Source organism: Typha latifolia, chromosome 9, assembly GCF_019914945.1.
Source record: "Typha latifolia isolate L0001 chromosome 9, TyphaL0001v2, whole genome shotgun sequence".
Classification (NCBI taxonomy): domain Eukaryota; kingdom Viridiplantae; phylum Streptophyta; class Magnoliopsida; order Poales; family Typhaceae; genus Typha; species Typha latifolia.
In genome coordinates this window covers 2954677-2980229 of record NC_133094.1, presented here as the reverse complement: position 1 = coordinate 2980229, position 25553 = coordinate 2954677, and the positions used below count along the sequence as shown (strand labels likewise).

Here is a 25553-nt window from a genome sequence, read left to right as displayed (position 1 = left end):
AGAAAAAGAATTACCAAACTTTGTAAAAGGATGGCATGGTTATATTACAGCCAAGTGGGAATTTATATATATGCCAATATGAAGTGGAAGCGAATGATCATTCTTCCTCTCATCTTTATTAAAGTTCTTTTGAGCTTACAGCATTCCTACAAGTTTGAGTTTTCTTAATCCTTTATTTCAGAAAATTGATTAAAATAGTTCTTTGCATTTCTCATTATTTAACCTCTTCTTCTCTTTTCACTAACTTCTGACCAACATCTCTGCAACCCTAAAAGATACTACTTTTCGGCAAAGTTTTCCAAACCACGGTGCAAAAATAATTAAAGCACATTAATGATTCTAAACTATTAACAATGATATGTCGCCACATTTGTTCCAAGGAGAACCATTTTCTAAAAATAATTGTTTTAACTACAATGATATGCACTCTTTTGCAGGTTTTTTATACCAAGTTGTTATTGGATATTCAAGCTTTATCTTGATTCCCAGCCACCAACTATTAGAAGTATCTATGTGTTTGCCTTCTTCTATGATTTGGTAGGAAAAGAAATATTCTTGAACAGTTTCAGTGAGCATTTACAATGGATTTCAGAGTACTAGATTTCTGCAAATACATGAGCTCTGCTAAACCAACAGTTGGATCAAGAGTACTGCTAAGAATTTTTTTTAATATTCTTAATAATTTTTTGATATTTCTAGCACTCATGCACCAAGAAATTTAACTAGCTGAATAGTAGAAGAATACCACAGGCAAGATATTTTATTGTAAGAAATATAGGATGGCAATATAGAATTCTTTGTGGTACCTAATCTTAAGCAATAATAAACCCTATAAAAAAGATTTATATTGGAAATTTCTGAAACAGAGTAAGAAACCATTGGCTGTGATAGACCAACCATGCAATTGAAATGTTACATTGACTCAATTAATTCTTTCTCACTTTTTGTTTAATACCATCAAGAACAAAAGCATCTTCTCTTTTCACAATGTTCTTATCCCCCAATTCTACTGGAGAGAGAGACAGAGAGAATAAACAGATAAAGTATTAACTTTACTAGGTCAATTCCAAGCAGTCCTTATATGAGAAAGGCTTCTTCCAACTACTCTAATAAAGGAATACTTTAAAAGTTATGTCTGCCTCTATCCAAGCTTTTCATTCATACCTAACTTTATAATAAAGATAGCTACATAGAATCCACCTCAATAGTATCCAAAGCATATCAAATTGCATAAATTACTACTATAGTATGCAAGGTTAACAGTTTCACAAGCTATTGACTTGTATCAAAAGCCAAGGCCAGAAAATTTAAGAGCTAATTAATGATTCCAAGAGGAATTTATCATTAATTGCATGATGGAAAGAGGAAGTTTAAGTTGTGGATTACAAAATTATTATAAGGTAGGGTGATATGATCCAGTTATAATACCACCTGGCTTGTTTTGACCACGCCAAGACATATATGTTGGATTAGATAACCTCTTAATCACTACAATTAGATTATAAAGTCAATATATCTTATTAGTCCATTATTAAATGCATACTTCATGTGGGCAACTTCCTCTCCAAAGCTTATATATATGTATATATGTATGCACTTCTCTCAAGTTCATGTGGATAGAGATAAAAAGCTCTCACACTACAAAAGGGAGAAGCGAAGAAAAGCACCAGAAAGAGAGATCATGGCAATGTTTTTCGAGTCCTACTGCGGCGGAGACGTGATGTACTGCGTGATCATCGTATCGCTTTGGATTATTTCCATGATCATCTTTGAGTCTGACGACGATCCAGGCTGCTCAGGGAGGCAAAACAAGGGAAGTTGGCCGGAGTTTGCCGGCAGGGAGGGCTGCGGCAGTGGCTCATGTGCTTGTGGCACTTATCTATGTTTAGATTCTTAATAGGCTTCAAGAAGAGAGGCAAGTTGATCCTCTGAAAAAGATTGTGCTTGTAGAAACTAGTCTGAGAGAGAGGCAAGTTGATCCTTTCTTTGCGTAATGTTCTTCTGTTATATCATTAGATCTTGTAATGCAAATTGAGTTGATGTTATACTTCCCTATCTTTTGCAATTATAGAATGAAGAAGAGGAGGAAAAATAATGAGAATTCATTAACAGTTTGTTCTGGAATTTAAGATGAGAAATTATGAATCAGTTTCACATGTCCTCAATTTTCCAATCTTTAGGATTTGGAATCAACTCCATATGTTACTATTGAAAAGTATACTAAAAGATGAGGAGAGGAGTAGTCCCCAGTCCCCAGTCCCCAGTCCCCAGTCCCAACTGCCAAAAGTAATGGGTACCCACCGACCAAACCTACCATTTGATACAATGAAAGACCAACCTCCTCCCTTTGTATTTTGCGACCGTGATTGGTTAATATGCTAGTGTATTAGTTGCCAATTATTGGGTCCTGATTCATGTGAACTTAACAACCCAGTCCTATAATTTTTAACATATAAAAGTTAAATAGCGCGAAGCGAGTAATAACTTATTCTCAAACCAGCCTCTTATAGAAATTGCTAATTTTTAACATATAAAAGTTAAATAGCGCGAAGCGAGTAATAACTTATTGAAAACTAAGGCCAAAAATTGCAAGATTATTGATTTTGAACCTTAGTTTTGGCATTATATTTTCCAATCTTGAACAAGCTGCAGAATAAGTCAGTATTATCCAGATGACCAAATTCACTCAAAAGTAATGCAAATATTTATATGGCATTACAATGAAAAGCATAAAGCTGTAATGTATCAAAGTAATATAGTGGTACCACAGTCAGTAGGCAATCAGCAGATCAATTCATCAACATAAACAAAGATGAAATCACTAGATAGAAGATTAAACAGGTCCTGAACTCCATACATATAGGACACCCCTACTTAGACATGCTTTGGGGGATTATTGTCTCACACTCAGTTGTATGCACAAACCTAGTTCTCTATACAAATCCCCATATAGTATCAAAACTGTTTAATACAAGGCTATTGTTCTATCGAGTAAAAGGATACATATTGTATCTTGCTTAGTAGCTTCTTGCTTGGCAAGGCACAACAAAGGCAAGCAGATTCCACATCTGAGTTGGCTCACTTTGCACAGCCACAACATCATTAAACACCCCCAATAGCAGAACAGCACACACTTCAGACCATGCCCACACTTCAGACCATGCTTACCCACGACGGGAATTGGTTCTCACAAGGCATGAACAGATAGACTCCAGTAAGAGATCAGCCAGTTAATCTCCAACTAACCCTTTGTCTTGGCTCGCTTCATTCCGAGGTTGTGGAAAGGGGAGACAGAACCAGAGTTTTGTGAACCATCTTCACGGAGAGTGCCATTGAGGATAGCAAGCTCCCGGAGTTGTTGCTTCTTGAAGAAATCTAGTGATTCATTCTGAAATGGAACAATGAGTAACATGTTATTCGAGATGCACATTTTAGCTACATTAAGTAGATCATGAAATTTTAGATAAGAAAAATGATGAAGTTGAGATTTATGATATGATGAATGCATACCATAGGCTTCAACAGGTCTTCAAGGATCTCACGTGCTTGCATCAAGCGAGTGTCAATGATTTCAACCGGAAGCTCCGCCTCTACCACTACATGGAGGGGCTCATTGAGGTGTTCATAACCTGGTTTCCCTCTCATCATTTCTTCCTATAAAATTACAATATGAATGGAAGTGATTATGATCACACCATCATTGATAAGGGAAAACCGTACTTTTTTTAGAAGAATTACAAGATGAAATTTTTTTTTAAAAAGGGTTAAGGTGCAGATAAGAACAAGAACAAGCATACACATCTATACAGATTTACAAGTTATTGTGATTTAGCAAACCTCATTTGCCAGCAGATGGACCCATATTCATTATTAGGCCTTTCCAGTCCAAATCTTATTAGGTATCAGTTATGCTAACACTTCAACTTTATGACTCGTTTATGCAAAGACAACTGACAAAGATTTAGATCTCCTTATTTGCCTCCATAGACCATCCAACTATAAACTGAATCTCTGAATGGTTGCTTTTCTGATCTTCCAAATATGCCAATCCTTTTACATAAGTTGGACAAGGAAAATCTTAAACTACTCCAGCTATGTAAAAAGGAAAGTGGACTAACATCCCTTTCCTTGTTTGTGGTCTCCTCTACAGTGAGGAAGTCATGAATTTTGTTAGCAACATGGGTTGGATTCCCTATCTCCAAATATAGAAAAGTTTTCATATTGCTACCATAACCATATGAGCTAATATTTTAGGACGACCCCCACTAACAATTTGGCCATGCTCCAACGGAATGATACAAAAAGATAAGCTCTCAATCACGTATCAAACTAAATGCATGACTCAGCTCTCCAAATCTAGTTGATTAAAGACACCATAATTTGATTCAAAGGGTTCTTAGCACTGTTTGAAATCTCAAAACTAGAGTCATGTAAACTCTGTTCTCTACATAGTGGAAATGACCCTGGGGATGCAATCATCTGCTTTAAGCAAGAGTTCTCTTCTGTGACCTATAGGAATTAGTATTACTGATTGTCTGATATATCTGAAGAAGTGAAAAATCATAATATCAAATTAACTTTTAAATGGTCAGACACCTAAACTTGTTAGTGTAGGTTTCAAGTTCCATGGTGTTGTACATACAATGTTTAGATGAAAATGCAACCAAAGATCAAAGTGGACTTGTTACCCGAGTTGGATCTTTAATGCTGCCCCGCCCTCGAATTAGGACACGACAGTCAGTACTTGCTTCAACTCGTTTGAGTGAGTTACCTCTAGGCCCAAGGAGCCGCCCCACAAAGTTGTACTGTAGAACAACTTGAAAGAAAATAAATCTTCAGAAATAATTTTTAAAAATAGCCAAAAGTAAAGGTCATGATGTACATTAGGGTATTTATCCACTGGGATTTCAATTCTGATCGTTTTCTTCATTATAAAACCTGAAGAGTTGCCTTCCGGCTCAAGCCAGTTATGTGACGATGAAGGCTGGAAAAAACCTGGCCTCTGCAAGTTAAGAATATTAGATATTGTAATATACAGCAAAACACTAGAAGTGAACACAATCTAGTGCGAGTCTTCACACTGAGATCACCAAAATGTTGTAATTTTATGGATAGACTTGTACAATCGCATTCTCACTGAAATTGGAATAACAATAACACACAGTGCAAGAACGATCTAGTGGAATGCTCACATTCAAATATGAAATCAGATAAGATGCAGAAAAAAGGACTATATATATACTCTCAGAAGTGCTGAACTAAAATTTAAGCACTTTCCTAAATAACAGTAAGAAAGAGGTAAGACTTAAATTGATAAATTGGATAATTGTATACTTTTGACAAACACTCTGACAGAAATATAATTAGAGAATAATGTGAGCAAGACAGACAAAAGAAACTCAATGCTACGCCATCTTTCCAATTATAAGTGTGTCATTCAGCAACACCAGTTAGAAAAGTGAATCAACTAACTTACATGAGAATTTAGTTTCATATTGCGCATTGCTGGCAAACTGTCTCATAATACAAGCACACAAACAAGAATTTCAATATCAGAAAAACTAAGACCAAGTTAGAACACAATAAAACAGTTGTAAATGCTTCTCTTGATAAAAAAATTAGATCAAAAGAATAGTTATGTTAATGGTTAGTATCCGTACTTCTGATTGAAATGATGATGGCCACCCATTAATATCAGCTGGTCCTCCATTTGGAAATAATCCTCCACTGATAAGGGGACTACCATGTTCAAGCCCAGTTTGATCTAAAACAGATGCATTCCCCAACAGCGTGGTTACACGCAAGATTTCTGCTCCACAGTTTCAATATCAAGCATAATATGTGCCAGTTAGCCTTGCGAAGAAATTAGTCAGCATTAAAGGACACGCATGGGTCAACTAAGTGGTTAAAAGCCACTATTGCCCGAGTCTGGATGCATAACTAAAGAAAAACATAAACTCGAATGGCATTTAAACATAGTAATTAAGCTACTGGTTGGCAAAAGAAAAAACTTTTGTTCAAGTTGAAGTATTTAACATCATTAATAAATAGAAAAGGGGCTCAAACACAACCCAAAAATATCCACCAGATAAATTAAAATCAAATTAACTTATAAAATATAGTTCATATTCTTAATACCTATCCCTCATAATGGACATAGTAACTATCAGTTTTGGTAGTAAAACAAGATTCTTGACTTTCGATAAATCCATCACTATTGATTATATGACCTGAGACAGACACACAAAGACAGGAAATTGGAAACAAACTAGACATATGTTGTCTGGACGAATAATGGAAGTCCCCAATCCACCATCCACTAAAATTCCGTTCTTCAAAAATGCTGGTGTTAAACTCTAAGGTGTCCAGGCAATATACACGTACAAACATATATATAAGCAATATCTAATAGTTACTCTGGTCATAAGAGCGCTCGTCTAATAGATACGATGTTAGATTTAATGTATGCATTTATGCAATACGAAAGAAGCAAGCAACTACTCCATGTTTCACACCCTTTGCATATCACCACATGTTACACAACTGCCAAGGTAGCTAACCCATTACGATCCTACAGAATCTAAATATATAACACCGTGTTTGGAAGTTGCATACCAGTGCTTCAAGCAATCAAATATTGGACAGTATTCAAATTGAAATTTATGTCTAATTGGCTAAAATTTTAAATATGTGCATCTTAAAGAGTTCAGACCATCTGATTTCCAAGATAAGATCATATTTAAACCGAAATAATATGATGGATTCTTATGCTTTGACTCATGATGATGCAATATAAGATAGCTAAGACATATTTCTTGTATGCTTATAAATTGAGAATAAGGTTGGTTTCAAGTGGGTGGAGAATCATGAGCCACTTTAGAGCCATAGATTACAAACTGTGTGTCTCTGGATGTAGTTTACCAATAAGTATCCCATCATGTCCTTGTACTTGTAGAACAAGTTGCAAACACTTGGTGTAAATGTTCATGCAAAAATATAGCTAATGGGAGATATATTCACTTTTTATTTCTCCTTTATGTGATGCCTAATTCCCCTGAAGTTATTGAATATTGTCAAGTACTACACCAATTAAAAGAATAGATTATGGAATAGTGAGCTCCCATTAGATAAAGTGTTGGAAGATATACCCTGGTTCAGCAACCGATAGCTATGCGGAAGTACTGGCACAAATGGATTGAGTTTTTGACGTTCTACCAGCAGTTCCGACAAGTACCTGCAAAGATTTATCCAACTCCTAAGTATACCTGGTTTCTGACAAGCAGCTTAAACATGGTACTATAACTGGTAAAATCCAATAATTCTCATCTAACCAAAGTTTGATCCCATCAAAAAACAGATCTTGGAGAGAAGGAATTTGGAATCAATGAGCTATGCACGAGCAAAAGTTAATAGTAGAGTTAATGCAGTATAAGTATCTGAGCACTAAAAAGATAGAATCTCAAAACCTCTTACAAAATTAAGTCAAAAAAACACGCTGATATGAGATTATAAGAAAAATGAAAATCATCAAACTCCACCAATAGCCTTCTAAAATATCTCCATCCAAACAAGCACTCAAGCAGATGAATCAAACACATATCTCTAAACAGAATTCAGCACCACATCCCTAAGATCCAAACTTTAAGCATTACGAATCCAAGGACCACACAATCGCGGTTACAGCAGAACAATCGCAAGATCCTATTGATCAATTGACATTAAAGCACAAACTTTAAGAAAAATCTGATCGAGAAACAAACTCTGAAGAAAAGAGGCCTACTTCTCCTGCTCCGAGAGGGAGCGGATGCCGGAGAGGTGAGGAGAATGAGGGGTGGTGGAGGGGGAAGGCGAGTAGGCCATGTATCTACCGGAAGACATGGCTCCGGTGAGATCAGCGCAGTATTCCGGCTTATCCCGGCAATCAGAGGGGAATTCCGGCGAGATCTGGACGACCCAACAGAGCTATCTGGGGTAGTTCGATGGAAGAGGAGGCGCCGATGGAAAAGAGAGATAAAAGGCATTTTTATACAGAGAGAAGAGAGTAAAGAGAGAAGGGGAGTACAAATTTTACATCACCGTGGGGGTGCGCGGTTAAAAAGAAAATATTTTGAGCATTTTAATTAAATTTCTAATAAAATTACTATTTTTATGTGCCTAAATTTAGGTGATCATCTAACGGACGGAGTCAGATTTAGATCGGGCTAAGTTCTCTATTTGTCTCCCACTATGAAGTCACTCAGGCTGGACTAGAATTTGGTGCAGGTTATTTCTCCCCTCCTCGAGAGTCTTCTCGAGAATTTCTCTCTCCTCTCTAATTTAATTTTCATTTCTTCTTCTCCTCTTCTCTTTTGTAGAGTTTTTCTCTACCCACATCCTAGTCGTCCTCTCTATGTCTATCATTGTCTTCTCCCTATCTATAGTTGTCTTTTTTGACTCGATCTCTCTTTATCAAATTTTTCTTCACTACTTACTGATGTTTGCCATTCGCCTTGCCTTCCTCCTCTCTATTGTCATAGTATGTCGTTTAGCTTGCCCTCTCTTCCTCCATCTCTACTCTATTCAATCACTCAATTTGTTGTTGCCCATCATCACCTCTTACTACTACCTATTATTGCTTGCTATCCACCATCCAACTTTTCTTTCATCCTTTGTGTCCACTCTGACAAATAACATCAAAGTTAATTTTTGGTGGTCGTCGAGCTTTTTGTTTCTTTAATTGTGTTTTCTATCTAGTTTTTATCAACGTCTTTGTATCTACACTACTTCAAGATCTGAGAACGAGGTGAAACAAAAGTTAGCTGGCTAGCAGTGCCATATGTGAGATGCCGATATCTCATTTAGATTTTGTACATTTTTTGGGCTTGATAATCTTTCAAAATATCTTCTCTTTCCTCTTAAACATGATTGAAATTAATGAAATTATCAACCCATGGGCTTTTCATCAAAAAAAAAGAAAAAGAAATACTTGCATGTGTACCACAATTGTTGGTCAAGAAATATCTGAATTTGAGGGGTATAAATGCAAATATGGAAGTTCAAAATTTGTCTTCCAAATCAAGAAATTTGAATGCAAAACTAATATTTGGTTGCTTTTTTGTATAAATATATAAGAAATTCCCAGAAGAACTCTTCCAAGAATTCCATCATATATAATAAATTCTTGAACTGGGTTTTTCTCGCAAAAGAAAAGATTTTATTGGGTTAACGGGTCGGGCAAGAGTTCGTAGAAAACAAAAATAGGTTGGACTTGAATCCCAAATTTAGGGGTTTAGAAGAAGAAGAAGAAGAAGAAGAGAAGCGCATGGAAGATAAGGCGATTAGCTTCAAAAACCTGGGCTCGCGGGAGTACCAGGGGCACAAGAAGAAGGTACCTTAAAGAGCAAAAAAGATCCAATTTTTCCTTCAATTGGATGCTACAAGGGCTTAACTATTTAGCGGGCATTTCTTATTTCCACCCTTTCTCCCATTTCTTGATGCAAGGGGTCATCTGGGTTTCCTATGGTGATAGCTTTGGTGTTCTGATGGTCTAGGTGCATTCGGTGGCTTGGAATTGTTCGGGCACGAAGCTTGCTTCTGGCTCCGTCGACCACACTGCTCGCGTCTGGAATATTGATCCTCATGGCCATGTAATTTGCTCTCTCTTATTGTTGCTCTTCTTCTTGTGTTCCTTTTTGGGTTTGAAAGTTGAATCCCACTTTTTATATTCTTTGATCTGGGTCTGATATAAATATACTAGAGAGGTAGACGAAATTTTCTGGCTTATTGTTTAATGAAATGAATAAGTTAACAACTTTTTTGTGGGTTTATGGATGAAAGTTCCCAGAAATAATTTCATCTTTTTTCCTTCTCAAAGGAAAGGTGTTGCAGGGGGAGATTGCAAGGAATAAGTAACAAGTTCCCCCTATGCACCAAATGTAATTTTTTAATACTAATCACAGATACTTTGATACCATATCTTTACCTCTAAGTTCCTACAACCAAGTTTAATATATTTTAGACAGAGGTACACAGCAATATAAGCATTACTGAGAGGAGCGTAATCTTTTAACTGATCTCAGTGTTGATGGCAATCTGGCAGCCAAGTTTTGGAACATGCTTACTATCTCTTGACTCAGCTCAATTTTTAACCATGCCCTAGCTAACCACATGAATGATGAATCAATTTTTTTTTCTCTTACTTGGACTTTCAAATTGAAGAAATATCATCTGGACTACATAGATTAGCGTTCTGTAACATATCTTACATGTGGTGAGAAAAAGAGGCAATTCATATATTTAAATCTTTCTTCTCCCTGCCCATATATAACTATTGACATGTCTATTCATGCTAATGATAAATGTGATTGGATGCAGGGCAAGGTTAAGGATGTCGAACTGAAAGGTCATACAGATAGTGTAGATCAACTATGTTGGGACCCAAAACACCCTGATATAGTTGCAACTGCAGCAGGGGATAAGACAGTTCGTCTTTGGGATGCTCGAAGTAAGAAGATATGCCCTTGCTGAACATGGTCTTGTTCCGACCAAGTTTACTTAATCATTTACATGGCCAGACATATTTTCATGATTTCATCTTAAGTAAACTCTTATCTTTTGCTTTGTGGCTTTGTTTTTGCAATCATGGGCTTCTATGTTCCCTATTCCTATCCACTAAATTCAGGATTTTCATGTTAGCATTCTAGACAACAACTGCCTACATATCTCCAAACCAATTCCTTTGTTGTGCTGCTTTTGAATCATCTTGTACTTGACTCTTAATTTTTGTGATCCTTCTCTTCTTATCAAAGAGGAACAGAGAATGTTACTGTTTGGTTCAGCTTTCATTCTTCGTCAGTACTTGTACAGTTGTAACATTTTTGGAGTGCTAACATGCTTTATGTGCACTTTATTAAACATGGCATTACAACTTTTCTTTTTCCATTTTTTTAAAGATACTATATTATAGTGGAGATGGGAGATTTGTTTACAATCGAGACACTTGCTTCACTTAATGAATATCGAGACCCAGAAGAAAAGAATTTGTTAACTTTTTGATAAAGCCTCTTTTTCTACTAATATCTCTGTTTTCTCTAGGTGGAAAATGTACTCAAAATGTTGAACTTAGTGGAGAAAATATCAACATCACATACAAACATGATGGCACTCACATAGCTGTAGGCAACAAGGTATGTTAAAGACTCAAAATTACTCATAAGGGCTCCTACAATAATCTCTTTCAATATTTCCGTTTTGTGCAATCGAGAAACTGAGAGGAAAGAATATGGTGTTAGGTGTCAAGTAATGAGGAGAAGGAATGAGAAGGGTCAATAAGTCATGACTTATCAATAACCTCTGTTCCATGTATATCTTCTGGTCATAACTACACCATCCTGATTCAAATGGTTTATATTCTTATTCATGCTGTTCTGCTGAAACTTATGATAAAATTGTTTTCACTGTAGTCTTTGTTGCATATGAATCTTAATTATCTGCTCTTCTATTTCTAGTAATATCCATACTCATCTTTAATGCTAATATACACCTAGCTTTTTTAAGAGAAGAAATTCAATTCAGAATATTGTTACTAGAAGAGAGAGATTGGTCCAAGCAAAGATAGCAAACCTTGTGATGGTATTTCTTGAAATGTTTTTCTTCTTCACCTCCATTTTAATGTTTTCCGTCCTTTCCTATTTATGTTTCTTTTGGGTTACCATATCCTATCTTGTTGATCTATTTGTTATGGATTTATCTTTTTGTAGGAGGATGAGTTAACAATACTGGATGTCCGTAAATTTAGGCCTATTCATAGACAAAAGTTCAATTACGAGGTAATTAACAGTCCAAGATATATGTGAGATGGCCAAGAGCTCTTCCCTAATATCAAATGAAAATATGCTATTTATTCTGTTACTTGCTTTTAATTATTAGGATTTCATGTATTTTCCTTAGGTTGTCAGAAATCAAATGTGACCATTATTTGTGCTATTAAATTCTCAAATGAAGCACATAAATTTTGTGGTTTGATTTAATGGCTTGCAATTCTCTCATAACAGGTAACAGTTCTTTTCCTAATATTGCCTCGAATGCTATTCTGATAATAAGGCATTGGGAACAGTTGAACATCCAGTCACCAGTTATTCTGCTTTACGGGAGAGTTACAATCGCCATGGATATTCATTATTAGACAAATTACCTGTTTTCTAAATTTTATGGTGGATACATAAGTACTTAGTTGTTTCTCTTCAGGATTACTTTTTATAAATGCTTTATGCTGCGATGCTTCTAAAATAATTCTGTTCTTCAGATTAATGAGATAGCATGGAATAAAACTGGAGACTTGTTTTTCATCACTACAGGAAATGGTGAGAACTGTCTTAAATTTACCTATTTAATTTATAATATAGCTCGAGCATATTGTAGGAAATTTAAGAAGCCTTTATTACATAGGTTCACATGATATATATCCTGAATTACTTGCTGTGTTTTTCTTCTGTTCATGCAGGTACTGTTGAGGTGTTGGCATATCCATCCCTTAAGTTGCGTCACAATTTGATCGCTCACACAGCAGGCTGCTATTGCATCGCAATGGATCCCCTAGGAAGGTTTGCTTTCATTCTCCTCCATGTGGATTTATCTTGCTTTCAGTAGGTTCATCCACTACCCAAAATAAAGCCTTCAACTTGTTGATGTGATGTTGATCTGTTTCTTATTTTACACAACATCCTCATTACTTCTGAAGTACCAAATGTTAGTCACAGGCTCAAGGCAATTTGCAGTTATGAAGCATGGGAAATTTGGGTCCTCTTAAACTTTGAACTAAGTTATGCATGCCATCAGAGGATACATATTCCTCTGTCGTTTTTCAGACATTATATTAATGTTGTGGTTGTGACTTTCCAGCTTCTAGATCATATATTTCGCAATCTTTATATCATTAAAATGACAAAAGATCAAATAATTGGGTGACCCTTGGTAAATAATTGGATGATCCTTGCTAAGTCATTCATATATACTAACCAACAGACGTTGGCTCCTATTCTTGAACCAATGGAAGTGACATGTGCAAGAACTTATGATTATAAATCTCACAAGGAGGTAAAATTGTAACAGACTTCTTCTTCTTCAATTCCAGGTACTTTGCTGTTGGAAGTGCTGATTCGCTAGTCAGCCTCTGGAATGTCAAAGAGATGTTGTGCATCAAAACATTCACAAAACTTGAGTATGCTTCTCAGACCTATATCCTTGTAAACTTCTATTTTGTTTTATACAATAAAATTGGTTGAGAAAAGATCAAGGGAGACACTTCCTCTTTTGCTGCTTTGAAAATATAGTTTAAGCTTTACGACATGAAGTTCTCTAACAGATAATTTGTTTCGATTGCCACATTTCAGATGGCCCGTGAGAACAATTAGTTTCAATTGCACAGGAGAATATATTGCTTCAGCCAGTGAAGATCCTTTTATTGATATTGTATGTCATCCTTGTTCAACAGTGTCTAACTGCCAATTTTCTTGGAATTTAAGATTCGTTCTTCTTGAGCACCTTTGATTACTAACCTTCTACCATTAGGCCAATGTTCAAACTGGGCGATCAGTCCATCAAATACCAAGTAAGGCAGCAATGAACAGTGTCGAGTGGAATCCCAGGTACAACCTTCTAGCTTATGCAGGAGATGACAAGAACAAATATCAGGCTGATGAAGGTATACTTTAGCATTCATCTTGTTCTGTATTTTTCCATACTCTTGATGAGAGATACAGTAAAATATAGTTGGATTATTTTATATCATCTCTTTTTGCATTCTCAGAATAAAAAGACTAGTGTTTCAAGTCCTGAGCTTTCTATAATTTATACTAACAATAAAACCAATTGGTTTATGCACACCATTGACCGAGACCATTGAGGGGGTGGGGGATAATCTTCAGTAACTTGGAATGTTGTATTGTGAAATTTGCTTTCTTTATGAGCTATTTTCTAGTAAGACTGAAAGCTAAATGGATCTTGCAGGTGTATTTCGAATATTTGGTTTCGAGAGCACATGAAAGCTGCGGAGAACTGTGGGGTAGTCAGGGAGAACTGCATAAGAGTCAGCCAGCAGCTTCGCAAAGTAGTTCCCACTCGAGGTACTCTCGAATCTTTCTAGAGTTGGGAATTGCTGAACCTGAGAGCCCTGAAACTGTTGAGTTTCCTAGAAGTTCTCTTCTATTACTGAATTATAACTATTAATGGCAGTTTTCCATTCTATGAATGAGCTTCTGATTCTTTGTATGTGTAGACTGTTTATATCATCCATGTACCAGGCGTTACAACACTGTTTCTGTTACTCATTGATACACAAACTGATAAACAAAGTTAGCATACTCCCAAGTCTTCAATCAGTCCAAGAAGCTGACACTGTTCAATAACTTTGTTGATAAGTTCAACTGATCCACACCCGAATAATTGAATTCAGAGAAGCAAGAAGAAAAACTTAAAAAACAATCTGGAAAGTGAGAAAACAACACATCAGGATGGAAACTAACAAACAAAAAATACACCACGGATTTGGTAATTTAAACTCTTCATCCTTGCGCCTTGTAGCCTTGCAAGTGTTTCGCCCATCTTCTTGCCATGAACGGATCAAGATAATCCCATTGTTCGACGCAGCTGCTTCTCCTTCCTCCGACGATAAGATCCCTCTCACCATTCCCACTCTCCCCATGAATCCTCCCACCCTTCTCTCCAAATTCCACCACCACTTCTCCTGTCCTCAGTTGAGCATCTGTTCCTCCTTCCACATAGCTATAACCAACCTTAACGAATCCGCAGTCGCCAACTAAATCAACTGCAATCCTCCTCTCTTCCCCACCCCGTAACTCTCCCAACCTCACCAGGCCCACTTGATCTCCTATCCTCAGTTGGGTGTCTCTCACAACGCCTTCAATCAATCTTGTCAAGAACTCTTCAAACTCGTGCATGACAAATCCGTTTGTCATCCCGAACCCAAATCCGACGTGGAACCGGTGGACTGTGACCGGAAAATGCAAGTCCCCGCCGACGTCGGCTCGAGTCGGTGCATCGGATAAATGGAGAATGCATGACACAGAATTGCGATGCGTCCGGTCCTCTAGTATCTTTACAGCCTTCTGTATCCCTTCCATCGGATCAGCTCCGAGAAGGAAAGAGAGGCGATCGATGACTTGTAGAGCCGCCCGCTTCCCGTGGGACGACATCCGCCGTAAGGGGAAGGCACGGGTGGCTGTGGCGGAGCAGATAACTATGGATAACCGATCGACGGCACGCATGAAGAAGACGACCAGTGCCATGGAGTGCTTCAGAAGCCTCATGTGAGGGCCATTCGGGCTTGCAACTAGGACGACGTCCATTGCCCGTTGCGGCGAGAGCCTCACGGAGAGATAAGCTCTGGGCTGCCCATTTGGTGGAGAAGTGCGTACCATCACAGGTGAGCTAGTAAATTGGCACTGGTGATGCAGTGGCATCATATGCACACATGGATACTGTCCAAGAAGATGACGACGATGATGATGATGATGATGACTAGACGCCGACGTCGGCGTCGGAATAAGACTGAACTGGAGGCAAGGATGGATTAACGCGGTCGTGGTGGCGGGCTCGACCGGGTCATCATCGTCGTAGCGGGTGGTGCTGACAGAGGAACGGCGGTTGACGCGAGAGGTGGCAATGGAGTCATCAATTATGCGGAGGATCGGATCCGACTGTCGGTGAGACGGCGGCGCCTTGAGTTCTCGCGGGAGCTCGGCCCACTGGGCTCGACATATCGGGCATGTTTCATTGCCATGCCGAACGTTCGAAGAGATGCAGAGGAAGTGGAAAGAATGCGAGCATTGTGCTGTGAAAAGTGTAGATCTGCCGCCGCCATCGCCATCGCCGCCACCGCCGCTACCGCAGCTGAGGGGCTCCAAGCATATAGCACAGATGTTCTTCAAAATATTACAACGACAAGCATTACAAGGTTTGCTTTCTTACACTAAACCATAAGAAATATCATTATTGTGGCCTGTAGTTATGTTCTAATAAGTTATTGGAATCTCAAGTAACTACTTTTACAAAGATGAGACAAAGATTAGCAAGTAAGAGATAAGTAGGTTTAAATGATTGATAATGTGGGAAATGTTGGCACATTAAAATGGATTAATTGATTAGAGTCCAAATGAATAGTTATGATTTATGAAGGCCAAACTACCAAATTTTGTTTCTCTTTCATATTCTCTTCCAGTCACCGGCCATCTCGGCGTTATATATGCCTTTTTCTCCAACCACCACTCACAAATTATTTTTAAACTAATGCTATTATAATATGAATTCAAAAGTACTTAAACATAGTGAGTCTCTCTTTAAGATTTTGGACAAGAAAGTTTAAATTTTGAACATATTAACAATTTCACATGATATAAATTTGTTTATAGTTTTTTGTTATTATAATGAGATTTTATTTGAAAGTTGCACAATTTTTTTCTCCCTTTGCACAAACTTAGGGTGATGTACTTTTAATTAGATTAATTTTTTGCTTGAGCCTCCTAGCTACTTCACATTGTTTGATAAAAGAAAGAAATTAAAAATAATAATAATAATAATAAAATAAAAAGAAAAAGAAGAAAAAGTCAAAAAGCTGTACCTTGTCAGCCACAGTAGTGGACTCTTGCTTTCCCCCGTTTGCTTTCGTGTTATCGGGTGTTAAATTCACCGCGGAGCACGATATCTGCATCACAGCAGTCTGCAATATAAAATACAAAAGGCACGAGGGTTTTTTTGCACATTACCACATACACTTTTTAGGTATATTTTGCAAATTGACCCTCTTCTTAAAGTGGGGGAGGTCCACTAGTTATTATCTTTAAAAAAAAAAGAAGAGGTTTTTATTGTTTGGATAGTTGATGGAATGACAAGACAAAGAAAGCCGAAGGAGATGCAGACAAGTGTTAGCAGTTGGCAAATGTACATCAAAACAATGCTCTGAAAGAGAAGTGCTTAATTTAGTCAGAGAATAGAAAGTTAATGATTCCAAGAAGAGGAGTTCAAAAAGGTAATGGATTCAAATTAGGCAGGGGATGGAGAAAAAAATTTGATCTTTTAGCCAACTATGTTGATATTTAAGAAGAACCCAATTCACAGAACTTGATCTTGTAAAACAAGTAAAATAAACTACAAGAAAGTTCCGGGAGATGAGAAGAAGAAGAAGAAAATGGAGGAGAATTGAAGGGGGAAGAGAGACAGGGAGAGGAGAAAAAGAAGGAATAAAAGCTTACAGTTATAGGTGGGCAAGTAGAAGAAGCCCCATTGGAGAAGGAAGCACAGGGGAATCCAATCCTTTTGGCTGCTCTCCTCCATCTTGAAACCCCTCCTCCCATTTCTAATCACCAAAGTGTGCTAAAATCCCTTTCTCCCTTCTCCTCCTCTTCCTCTTCCTCTTGCTGCTGTCTTATGGTCTACAAAATACTCTCTGCCTCTCTCTGTCTCTCTTTCTCTCTGTTCTTTACTTTAGTCTTCTGCTTCCAGACAAAGGCCCCACTTTTGCTTTCTCTTTAACTGAGGAGAGACCAAGTAAAGACTTTGTGGCTTGAATGGCTTGGGGTTTGGGCCACTCTGGAGATCCCAAGCATTTGTTACAACTTACAAGGCTAGAGTGGGATGTAGAAGAGGTGGAGTTCTACCTTTTGCTTTATGGCAAAAGGAGTACTGCCATTAGAAGCTGCGGAGAGAAGGGAAAATAAAAAATTAAAATTAAAAAGGACAATGATTAATGAGAATGTAGTAGTAGTGGTAGTAGTAGTTGGATTATTTCCACCGAATATGATGTGATTGTGACACTTAAGACCCAAGTATAATTGGGATCTTGAATGTTACATGAGTTATTCCGTCGACGAATAGTATTTATTCTTCCACCAGGAGGACCACTCCGAACCGTCTAAAGAAGCCGTTACGTTTGAAATTTAAGACGGCAAAGCCCGTTGGATTCCACGTGGCATGTAACCAGAAGTCCACCAGGTGGGCCCCGGCGAGGACTTTCGTAGTTTCTCACTCTCTCTCCTCATCCCTTTTAATTGCTTTCTTTTTTTTTTTTTTTTTTGACGGCCACTTTGCCGGCAGGAAAGAGCCGAGGAATTATTACGTTCTAAAGGATCCAAGAATTAGGAATAGGCAAGTTTTAATATGTGGATTAGGTTATGTATTTTATAGGGTTCTTTGTGTTAAAAGGCACGTACAGTTGGTTTGACTACAAGCTTTATGGGGGCAATGTGAGTAATTTACCCAAAACCCAAGGTGTTATCTGGTATTCTCACATCAGCAGCTTTTTGAAGATCCTACCAGTCGCTCTAGATTAATGATCGGGTCTTACTAGCTCTATGAGAGAGATTATGTATTCGAATTTTATTATCAACGAGTCCTTCTCCTCTTTTTATCTATCCTTGCTTTGATTGAGGGTGCTTTTACTCCTCCTCTTTGTCTCCTTTTAATAATTATCTAATTAATTTATTAGATAATTATTAAATAGAGAAAGATGGAAGAAAAAAAGACGATAGTAAATTTAGTTATTTATAAATTATTATATACATTATAATAGAATATGGTTTTGTTAGTATTATCCAAGTTAATTCGCAGTAATAAATAAGAAATGTAGGAAAATAAAAAAGGAAGGGGAGTTATAAAATTCTTAAGAAGAATGGGAATTATAAAATAAGTAAAATATAAAATATAATTTATAAAATTCTCATATATATATAATGACTAAAATAAGTTTCCATCTCATTCACCTTTTTTTCTTCTTTTGGTGTACAGGCTCAGTTTGGTAAAAAATTCTTATTCACTCAACCAACTTAGCACAATGAGTTCTTACTGCTCGGTAAATGAGTTGAGACAGAACGAGCGGCTCAGCTTAACTCAAGCCAACCTTAAGCCTAAATTGAGTCTATTATTAAGTTTTATTCAAATCGAGCCAAACCAAGTTAGATCGAGCTTAAGCCGAGCTACAAATAAGCTATAAGAAAAGGATGATAATGAGGTGGTGGCTTGAGGAGGAAGACAAGCATAGGAAGGCAACAGCTTAAGGAGGAGGAAGAGGAGTCGGCTTGTCGAAGAAAGAGGAGAAGGATCAAATTGACCGAGTGAGTGAGGATAAAAGAAGAGCTAAGGAAATTTATACGGCCGCATTTATGAATTGAGACTCGGGAGTTAAGACCAGGATTTATAATTTGAGACGGCTCATAGCCAAAGCCAGTCTGCCCGTTTATTTTGACAGCCCTACCACCTAGGCACCTGTCAGAAAATGACAAGCAGTTGCAATAAATAAATATGCGGATAGCCGCATATATCTTAGCCAAGACAACGCGTACGAGCTTGCATATGTGCGTGGGATTAATCTCTCGCATTAAACCCGGATATTAGCTTTCAATGAACAATCGACGCCCCAAATCGCGTCTTTGGATCTGAGAACGAGAAAACAAAATCGTGGTAAGATCCGATTCGACTCAATTATTTATTCTCTCATACCAAAAAGATTTGAGTCTTTTGATTGTATTCAGTTAATCTTTTGAAGTCGAAAGTGCAATTTTTGTGATTTAGACACCCCTTCAGTGATAGGATTCTCCTGTATTTAGTAAAGATTCAAATTTTGGTTGATCCCAGTAGTTTTGGGCAGATTTTGTCAATTAAATTTTGGTAGTTCCAATTTGAGAAATCCATCTATTTGCCGATTAGAAGTTCTTAGTTACATAGATTGAAATGCATTTAACTAATCATTTTTGAAGATATGTTTAAATGTACCTAGTAAGGTATGCTGTTTCAATAAAATTTATTTCATGTCAGTGCTTGATATTTGGTTTCTTTTAAGCAATTTAAATGGCTGTGCTTTGTTCATGAAGATTGTTTTTTGTAGTTAGGGTTCTTGAGCATCCTGGGAAAATAGAATTTTACCATCATTTTCTTTTTCCTTTTCCTTTCCTCCCATATTTAGCTGGTGAGTTCACCATTAGGGATTAGAAAGCACATTAGTTTAGGTACTTATAACGCACTTGTTTGGCATTTTGTTATGCAGATAAAGATTTTCTTGGATGATCAGAGTGTTGTGAGAAAATATGAGTCGTCATGGACTGTCTTCCTCAGGTAAAAGAGGGGTCTTTCTCGTCATTTAATGTTTTCCTGCTAGCAGTTATTGTTATGTTGTTATATCAAATTTTAATAGAAAACAAGTAAAAACTTAGTTGAAATTGCAAAGTTTTAGGAAGCAATTCTTTTTTCTAACGAGCAGAATCAGAATTAAAAGCTTGTTTGTTTGAACTTCTTTTCAGCACAAAAGAAGCAAGTAATATGTTTAAGCATATAAAAAAAGTACTTCTACAGAGTACAGAGTATGAATATATTTACTTAAGATATATTTGGCTTACATAGAATACCCTTAAAGCAATTGCATCTTCTCATAAGGTTTATGGCTCTCTTAGATTCTTACATTTTCAGATGCCCTTCTGACAAATTCTTTTGCTCTTCTAGCAGGTAAGACAAGAAAATTGAAGGAGCTATTGTCAAAAAGTGATAACCGAATTTGTGCAGACTGTGGTGCCCCAGATCCCAAATGGGCGTAAGTGCTCACCTATTGCCAACTTGATACAGATTCATAGTTTGCAAACTTCAGATTTAAAATTATCACCATGTCTATAATGGATTAATGGATGCATTTGCTTCTTCGTTCTCATATTTGCAGATTATTTTTTATTCTGTATGTATGAAAACTTATCTAACAAGGCTGCATTAATGTTCTGACCTGCTCTGGTTTCTCATGTACTTTCTGATGCCTATGCAACATGGAGAATACAGTTTGGTACTTTAGGATATACAAGACAACTATTCCAATGGTCCAACTCCTTCCCGAAGCCATGGTTGTTTATCAATCAACATTTCTTCCTTGTTAAATGTATCAACTTCCTTTTTCTGAGAATTGCAGTATTGGTTGATGACAAGAATACATGAAAGGTGGTGGACTGTTAGTTTTTGTAATTGACAAATTTGTCATAAAACAAAGTCTTTTGTGAATCGTGATGCAATGTTTCTAGATTTATATTGTAAGAACTGCAGCACAACATCCTCCTCGTTGGCAATCAAACTGTAGAAGATTTAGTTTAATAAGTGAGTTATAGGTCACATGTAAACCTTGATGGCCTTCGAATGGCATGTGCCTTGGAGATTCTGTTTTTGTGTGGATTTTAAAATCTTCGAGTGTAGGAACATTGTCCTAATGTCGCATGCACGATGAAGGAACAAATTTTTTTGGGAGCAAAGATGGCCAATAGGTTAATTGTCGGAATGTATGCACGATGAAAGATAGATCACTCAAGCATTCAAACGAGATTTGGGCTATCCGAATGCAGCAGCGAAAGTTGACCTTTTCTGATCTAGTTTAGGATTTCCTGCAACCTATCTTTTGGGACTAGAAATGGATATCTTGATGGGAATAGGGCACCACTCCTAGAGGCTATTAGACATCTTGGTGGATATTCAGAGAGAAGCTGGGGAGAAGGAAATCGTGAGGTCTATCCACATCATGGTGGAATTCTACTACTTTGATTATGTATGCTACTTTTCTGAAAGGTCATAGAGGCAGCCTTCAATCTTAAAGGTTACTAAGATTAGATACTAAACACGAAAAATAATGCACTAAGAGGGAGTCAAGTAAATCACTTTAGAAATTGTTGTGGGTAACAACAGACGATCTATAAGTGTTTTGTAATAACCGATCATTTTAGTGCTTGGTTTGATATTGGAGAGGGAATTTGTGGTTTTTTTTATCCTTGTTTGATAAGGAGTTAATCTACATAAAAACTTAGTGTTTGTATGTGCTCTTGCATATTATATTTTGGTTATTGCTTGCCATTCTAATTGAAACACATCTTCTATGCCATATTGCACATAGAAACCTCGAACTATAACTAAAGTCATGTGAGCTTGGCCTTAGTAACTTCAGAAATATGAAACCAGGTTTCATTGTTTAGTAATTTAAATCATGGCAATAACAATTTTAGCTTCATCTGCATAAGGAGATTTTTGTTTAGTCTTCATCTTACCAATTATAGCTTCCCTTTTTTCCCTTTATTCTGGGGTACTATCTGAATTTGTAGAAAAATATGGACAGAACAACAATTGCAGTAAGTATACCCATAAAGCATGGAATAGGACAGAAAATGCAGAAATGCTCATAGCAATTAGATCCCTCTCAGCTTGAAACTTTGAGTTTGAATCAGCACCGGTTCCTTTCTATTCCATGATTTATTTTCGTCCCAGAATTTGATATTGCATTTCTTTGATTTATGTATATACCTGACACTTTATCAGAAGTAGTAGACTTTGCTTTTCATAGCGAACCCACAGGTTTATATTTAATATCTTATCTTGTGAACAGTTTGTTGTTTATCTTTACAGGTCAGCTAATATTGGGGTATTTATATGCTTAAAATGTTGTGGTGTTCACAGAAGTCTTGGTACACATATCTCAAAGGTCATTTTGTTTCAACTTATGTCACCATCTTTAATTTCTATGTTCTTGTCCAGCTATCATTCATTAGATAGATCATTGAAAATGCATGCTTCTTCTCTTCATGTTGATTTTCTGCTAGTAAGAGTTGAAATTATCCAGTTTTGAATTTTTCAGAAGCTTGTTATATAGGATATTATAGTACTTTAAACATTTACAACCTTGTATCTCCTCCCAGTGTAAAATCTTTTCTCATATATATGCTTTTGTTAAACCAAAAGACCAGTATTTGCTCAGACACATGTGGCTGTATCATGGTCCAAGCATTAAAAATTGCAACCATAAGAACTTGACCAGTGAACATGCCTATATTTGATTTATGCATGTACATTTTACATAGATGAAAATATAATGAACTATGGTCTATACTCTATAGTCTATACCTGTCTTTCTTAATCTTGTAAGTCTGTATAAACCTTGGTCAAGCTTACATTATCTTCTATGGAAGTAGTGTCAAGTTAAGAACATGATCACAGTTTGGTATCTAGGACTGTCCTTCAATCATGTCATTTGCTGCTTTCGATATATTATTCTTTCTCCAACTTTGTCCAAGTATAATTCAAGAAGGCAACCAAGTATGTACTTGTATGCTGGTTGTGTTTCATTGGATTCTTTCACTTTCATTCTCTTTGGAGATGAATGCACAAACTGCCTCAAAGTTTGGGTCTTCTTCCTTCTTCTCTTTCAATTTCAAGTGGAATCTGAAATGTTGTTTCCCTGTTCTTTGCGACCAATAAAATAGGATTCTCTCCTATAACTGACCTAACACATTTAAGCAAATCCCTCAAATGCTGCATCGCATAAATTTCTTCTGGTCTTGTACAAGTCCAATATATAGATGGTTTATGCAGGCAACTGTTTGGAAATTTTGTGTGTTTCTAGACAACATCATCTCTCGTTTTAGGTATACTTGATATGAAAAGACTAGATGATGACGATGCTGATGATTGTGTTAAAAGCCTTGAACTAACCGCTCTGAAGAATCTCGTTAACTACTGTCCAACTTCAGGTTCTGTCAGTGACATTAGATGAATGGACTGATGAAGAAATTGACTCAATGGTAGAGGTTGGTGGAAACTCTTATGCCAATGCAATTTATGAGGCCTTTCTTCCAGAAGGATATTACAAGCCTAATGCAGACTCAAGTCATGAGGTGCGAGCAGTGTTCATCAGGTATCATTGATCTACACATCATTCATCTCACATGATAAATTGATTACTCATGAAGAGCAACTTTTACAATTCCATAGGTCAAAGTACGAATTGCAAGAGTTTCTAAAACCAAGTCTACGCATTGTTTCTTCAAAGAGCCCTTTCCAGTCTTGTGATTCTGGAAAGGATATGGACAGCTCTTTAGATTCATGCAGTTTCAAGAGTGCAGTAAGATAATTTCCCTTCTTATTGAAGTTTCATTTTACTGACTTGTTTCAAAAGTGTGTACTTGTTCTTGTTATAGAGTAATTTCTCTGATGCAACTTATTGATCTGTTGGCTGAAAGTGCTTAGTGGGTCTACCATTTCATTGTAATATTTCCTCTTAGACCATATGATGTTTTCTCCACAGGCCGGAATGGTAGAATTTATTGGAATACTTGAGGTCAAAGTGATAAAAGGAAAAAAATTAGCTGTCAGGGACATGCTAACAAGTGATCCTTATGTCGTACTGACTCTTGGTCAACAGGTAAGTAAATTTTTTTTAACATCTTTTTTCTTCTGGGAATTGAGTTTCTTGAGAAGGTGGCACTTGGATCAATTCTTCACTTTGTTATCTTTGTGTTTTAACTTCGGTAAGATTAGCTTTGCGCAGAGAGCGCGGACTGCTGTTATTAAAAGCAATTTAAATCCAGTTTGGAATGAGGTGCTTAAGCTATCAGTTCCTGAACAATATGACCCTCTCAAATTGGTGAGTCTATATGAACACTTTTTATATAATTATACATATTACATGCATGAGATACTTTTCATTGAGAGATGCTATGGTGCTGTATAACCGACTTAAATGCAATGTTTTGATTAGTTTGGTCTACGGGTGAGAAATTAGTTGATTCCTATTGATACCTACATATCTTACTCTTGATAAAATTTACTGTGACAGAAGGATAATAATATTCAGTGTTTATTGAAAGTGCTTTCGATGCAAAATAACAATCACCATTATTTTAGAATGAATCTAATATATACTCAGTTGAACTGGTAGCCATGATTTAGTAGGTGAAAGGGTAGAAATACAGATTGGGTCCTTGATTGCAAGGTAATTGAAGATTAATTTGTAGTGCTTATCAGATTTCATTGGTCATCTAATAACTTGCTATTTCTCTTTAATTATTTTATGGAGTATATATGGTGTGATAGTATCTCATTTTCCTTTTGCCCTCAAGCAGGAAGTATTTGATCATGATATGCTCTCGGCGGATGATATAATGGGTGAAGCTGAGGTTGATCTCCAACCGATGATCACATCTGCAATGGCATTCGGTGACCCAGAACTTCTTGCTAATATGCAGATCGGGAAATGGTTGCAGTCGCACGACAATGCCCTAATCGAAGATAGCCCCATCAACATCGTTGATGGCAAAGTTAGACAAGAGGTATCCTTAAAGTTACAGAACGTCGAGTCCGGGGAAGTAGACTTGGAGCTGGAATGGATTCCTCTGAATCAGTGAAAAGTTCCAAACGTTTTCTCTGTTGGGATTTGTTAGACTCGGGATCTTTTTTGTCTGGTGGGAGCCTCCTGAAATTGGATGCTCTTTCTAGTTTTATCCTTTGTTGTTTCATGTTATTACTGAAGTGTCCTTATTTCTCTACAATGACTTTGTTTTTGTAATGGATCCTAGAGTTTGTTGATGAGTTTATATTGTTTTGACTTGTTGGTTTTCTCATCTCTCTTTTTTCTGAGAAAAGATTCTTTCATTGCTCTTTGCTTTAATGAAACCTATGATAGCTTAAATAAATTTTTGGCGGCATCGGATATGGGGAGCTACTTATCACTACTGTCTTGGCTCTTAATAACTAGTGAATTTTATAAGTGAACTAAA

General features: G+C 36.8%; 4 protein-coding genes across 9 annotated transcripts; 2 read left to right on the top strand and 2 right to left on the bottom strand.

Annotated features, from left to right (window-relative positions):
* Positions 1-2803: 2803 nt before the first annotated feature.
* Positions 2804-8021, bottom strand: LOC140794755 (KH domain-containing protein At5g56140-like). Its single transcript, XM_073146920.1, has 7 exons — positions 7781-8021; positions 7149-7234; positions 5661-5809; positions 4883-5002; positions 4689-4805; positions 3511-3654; positions 2804-3388 (listed from the first exon to the last, which is right to left on the bottom strand). Exons 1-7 carry the CDS (start codon positions 7876-7878, stop codon positions 3242-3244), a joined length of 861 nt encoding a protein of 286 aa, XP_073003021.1. The 5' UTR covers positions 7879-8021; the 3' UTR covers positions 2804-3241.
* A 1151-nt stretch (positions 8022-9172) lies between these two features.
* LOC140794754 (THO complex subunit 3) lies at positions 9173-14227 on the top strand. Its single transcript, XM_073146919.1, has 11 exons — positions 9173-9367; positions 9531-9626; positions 10354-10483; positions 11074-11165; positions 11739-11807; positions 12284-12341; positions 12482-12581; positions 13112-13198; positions 13371-13449; positions 13549-13681; positions 13987-14227. The coding sequence occupies exons 1-11, from the start codon at positions 9302-9304 to the stop codon at positions 14019-14021; spliced, it is 945 nt and encodes a 314-aa protein (XP_073003020.1). The 5' UTR covers positions 9173-9301; the 3' UTR covers positions 14022-14227.
* Positions 14228-14349: 122 nt separating this feature from the next.
* On the bottom strand, positions 14350-17490 carry LOC140794753 (E3 ubiquitin-protein ligase WAV3-like). 2 transcript variants are annotated; one of them, XM_073146918.1, is made up of 3 exons: positions 17247-17490; positions 16616-16699; positions 14350-15920 (listed from the first exon to the last, which is right to left on the bottom strand). In XM_073146918.1, the coding sequence occupies exons 1-3, from the start codon at positions 17346-17348 to the stop codon at positions 14541-14543; spliced, it is 1566 nt and encodes a 521-aa protein (XP_073003019.1). In that variant the 5' UTR covers positions 17349-17490; the 3' UTR covers positions 14350-14540. The 2 variants fall into 2 exon arrangements, with proteins under 2 accessions (XP_073003019.1, XP_073003018.1); XM_073146917.1 differs by having other exon boundaries at positions 16616-16714; positions 17247-17476.
* Positions 17491-19010: 1520 nt separating this feature from the next.
* Positions 19011-25397, top strand: LOC140795564 (ADP-ribosylation factor GTPase-activating protein AGD12-like). 5 transcript variants are annotated; one of them, XM_073148224.1, is made up of 9 exons: positions 19011-19449; positions 20033-20100; positions 20488-20572; positions 22408-22483; positions 23529-23692; positions 23770-23899; positions 24083-24199; positions 24326-24421; positions 24900-25397. In XM_073148224.1, the coding sequence occupies exons 2-9, from the start codon at positions 20073-20075 to the stop codon at positions 25179-25181; spliced, it is 978 nt and encodes a 325-aa protein (XP_073004325.1). In that variant the 5' UTR covers positions 19011-19449; positions 20033-20072; the 3' UTR covers positions 25182-25397. The 5 variants fall into 5 exon arrangements, with proteins under 5 accessions (XP_073004325.1, XP_073004323.1, XP_073004327.1 ...); XM_073148222.1 differs by having other exon boundaries at positions 20485-20572; XM_073148226.1 differs by having other exon boundaries at positions 19318-19449; positions 22388-22483.
* The last annotated feature ends 156 nt before the right edge of the window (positions 25398-25553 follow it).

Coding starts and splice junctions, on each gene's coding strand:
- LOC140794755 (XM_073146920.1), bottom strand. CDS start 7,878: ATGTCTTCCGGTAGATACATGGCCTACTCGCCTTCCCCCTCCACCACC. Junction 5,810..7,148: donor CTATCGGTTGCTGAACCAGG/GTATATCTTCCA, acceptor ACTGTGGAGCAG/AAATCTTGCGTGTAACCACG. Junction 5,003..5,660: donor CATCATCATTTCAATCAGAA/GTACGGATACTA, acceptor CTTAACTTGCAG/AGGCCAGGTTTTTTCCAGCC.
- LOC140794754 (XM_073146919.1), top strand. CDS start 9,302: ATGGAAGATAAGGCGATTAGCTTCAAAAACCTGGGCTCGCGGGAGTAC. Junction 9,627..10,353: donor ATATTGATCCTCATGGCCAT/GTAATTTGCTCT, acceptor GATTGGATGCAG/GGCAAGGTTAAGGATGTCGA. Junction 10,484..11,073: donor TCGTCTTTGGGATGCTCGAA/GTAAGAAGATAT, acceptor TGTTTTCTCTAG/GTGGAAAATGTACTCAAAAT.
- LOC140794753 (XM_073146917.1), bottom strand. CDS start 17,348: ATGGGAGGAGGGGTTTCAAGATGGAGGAGAGCAGCCAAAAGGATTGGA. Junction 16,715..17,246: donor CTACTTGCCCACCTATAACT/GTAAGCTTTTAT, acceptor TTTATATTGCAG/ACTGCTGTGATGCAGATATC. Junction 15,921..16,615: donor CCACTACTGTGGCTGACAAG/GTACAGCTTTTT, acceptor AATATTTTGAAG/AACATCTGTGCTATATGCTT.
- LOC140795564 (XM_073148222.1), top strand. CDS start 20,073: ATGAGTCGTCATGGACTGTCTTCCTCAG. Junction 22,484..23,528: donor TTGGTACACATATCTCAAAG/GTCATTTTGTTT, acceptor GTCCAACTTCAG/GTTCTGTCAGTGACATTAGA. Junction 23,693..23,769: donor GTGCGAGCAGTGTTCATCAG/GTATCATTGATC, acceptor ACAATTCCATAG/GTCAAAGTACGAATTGCAAG.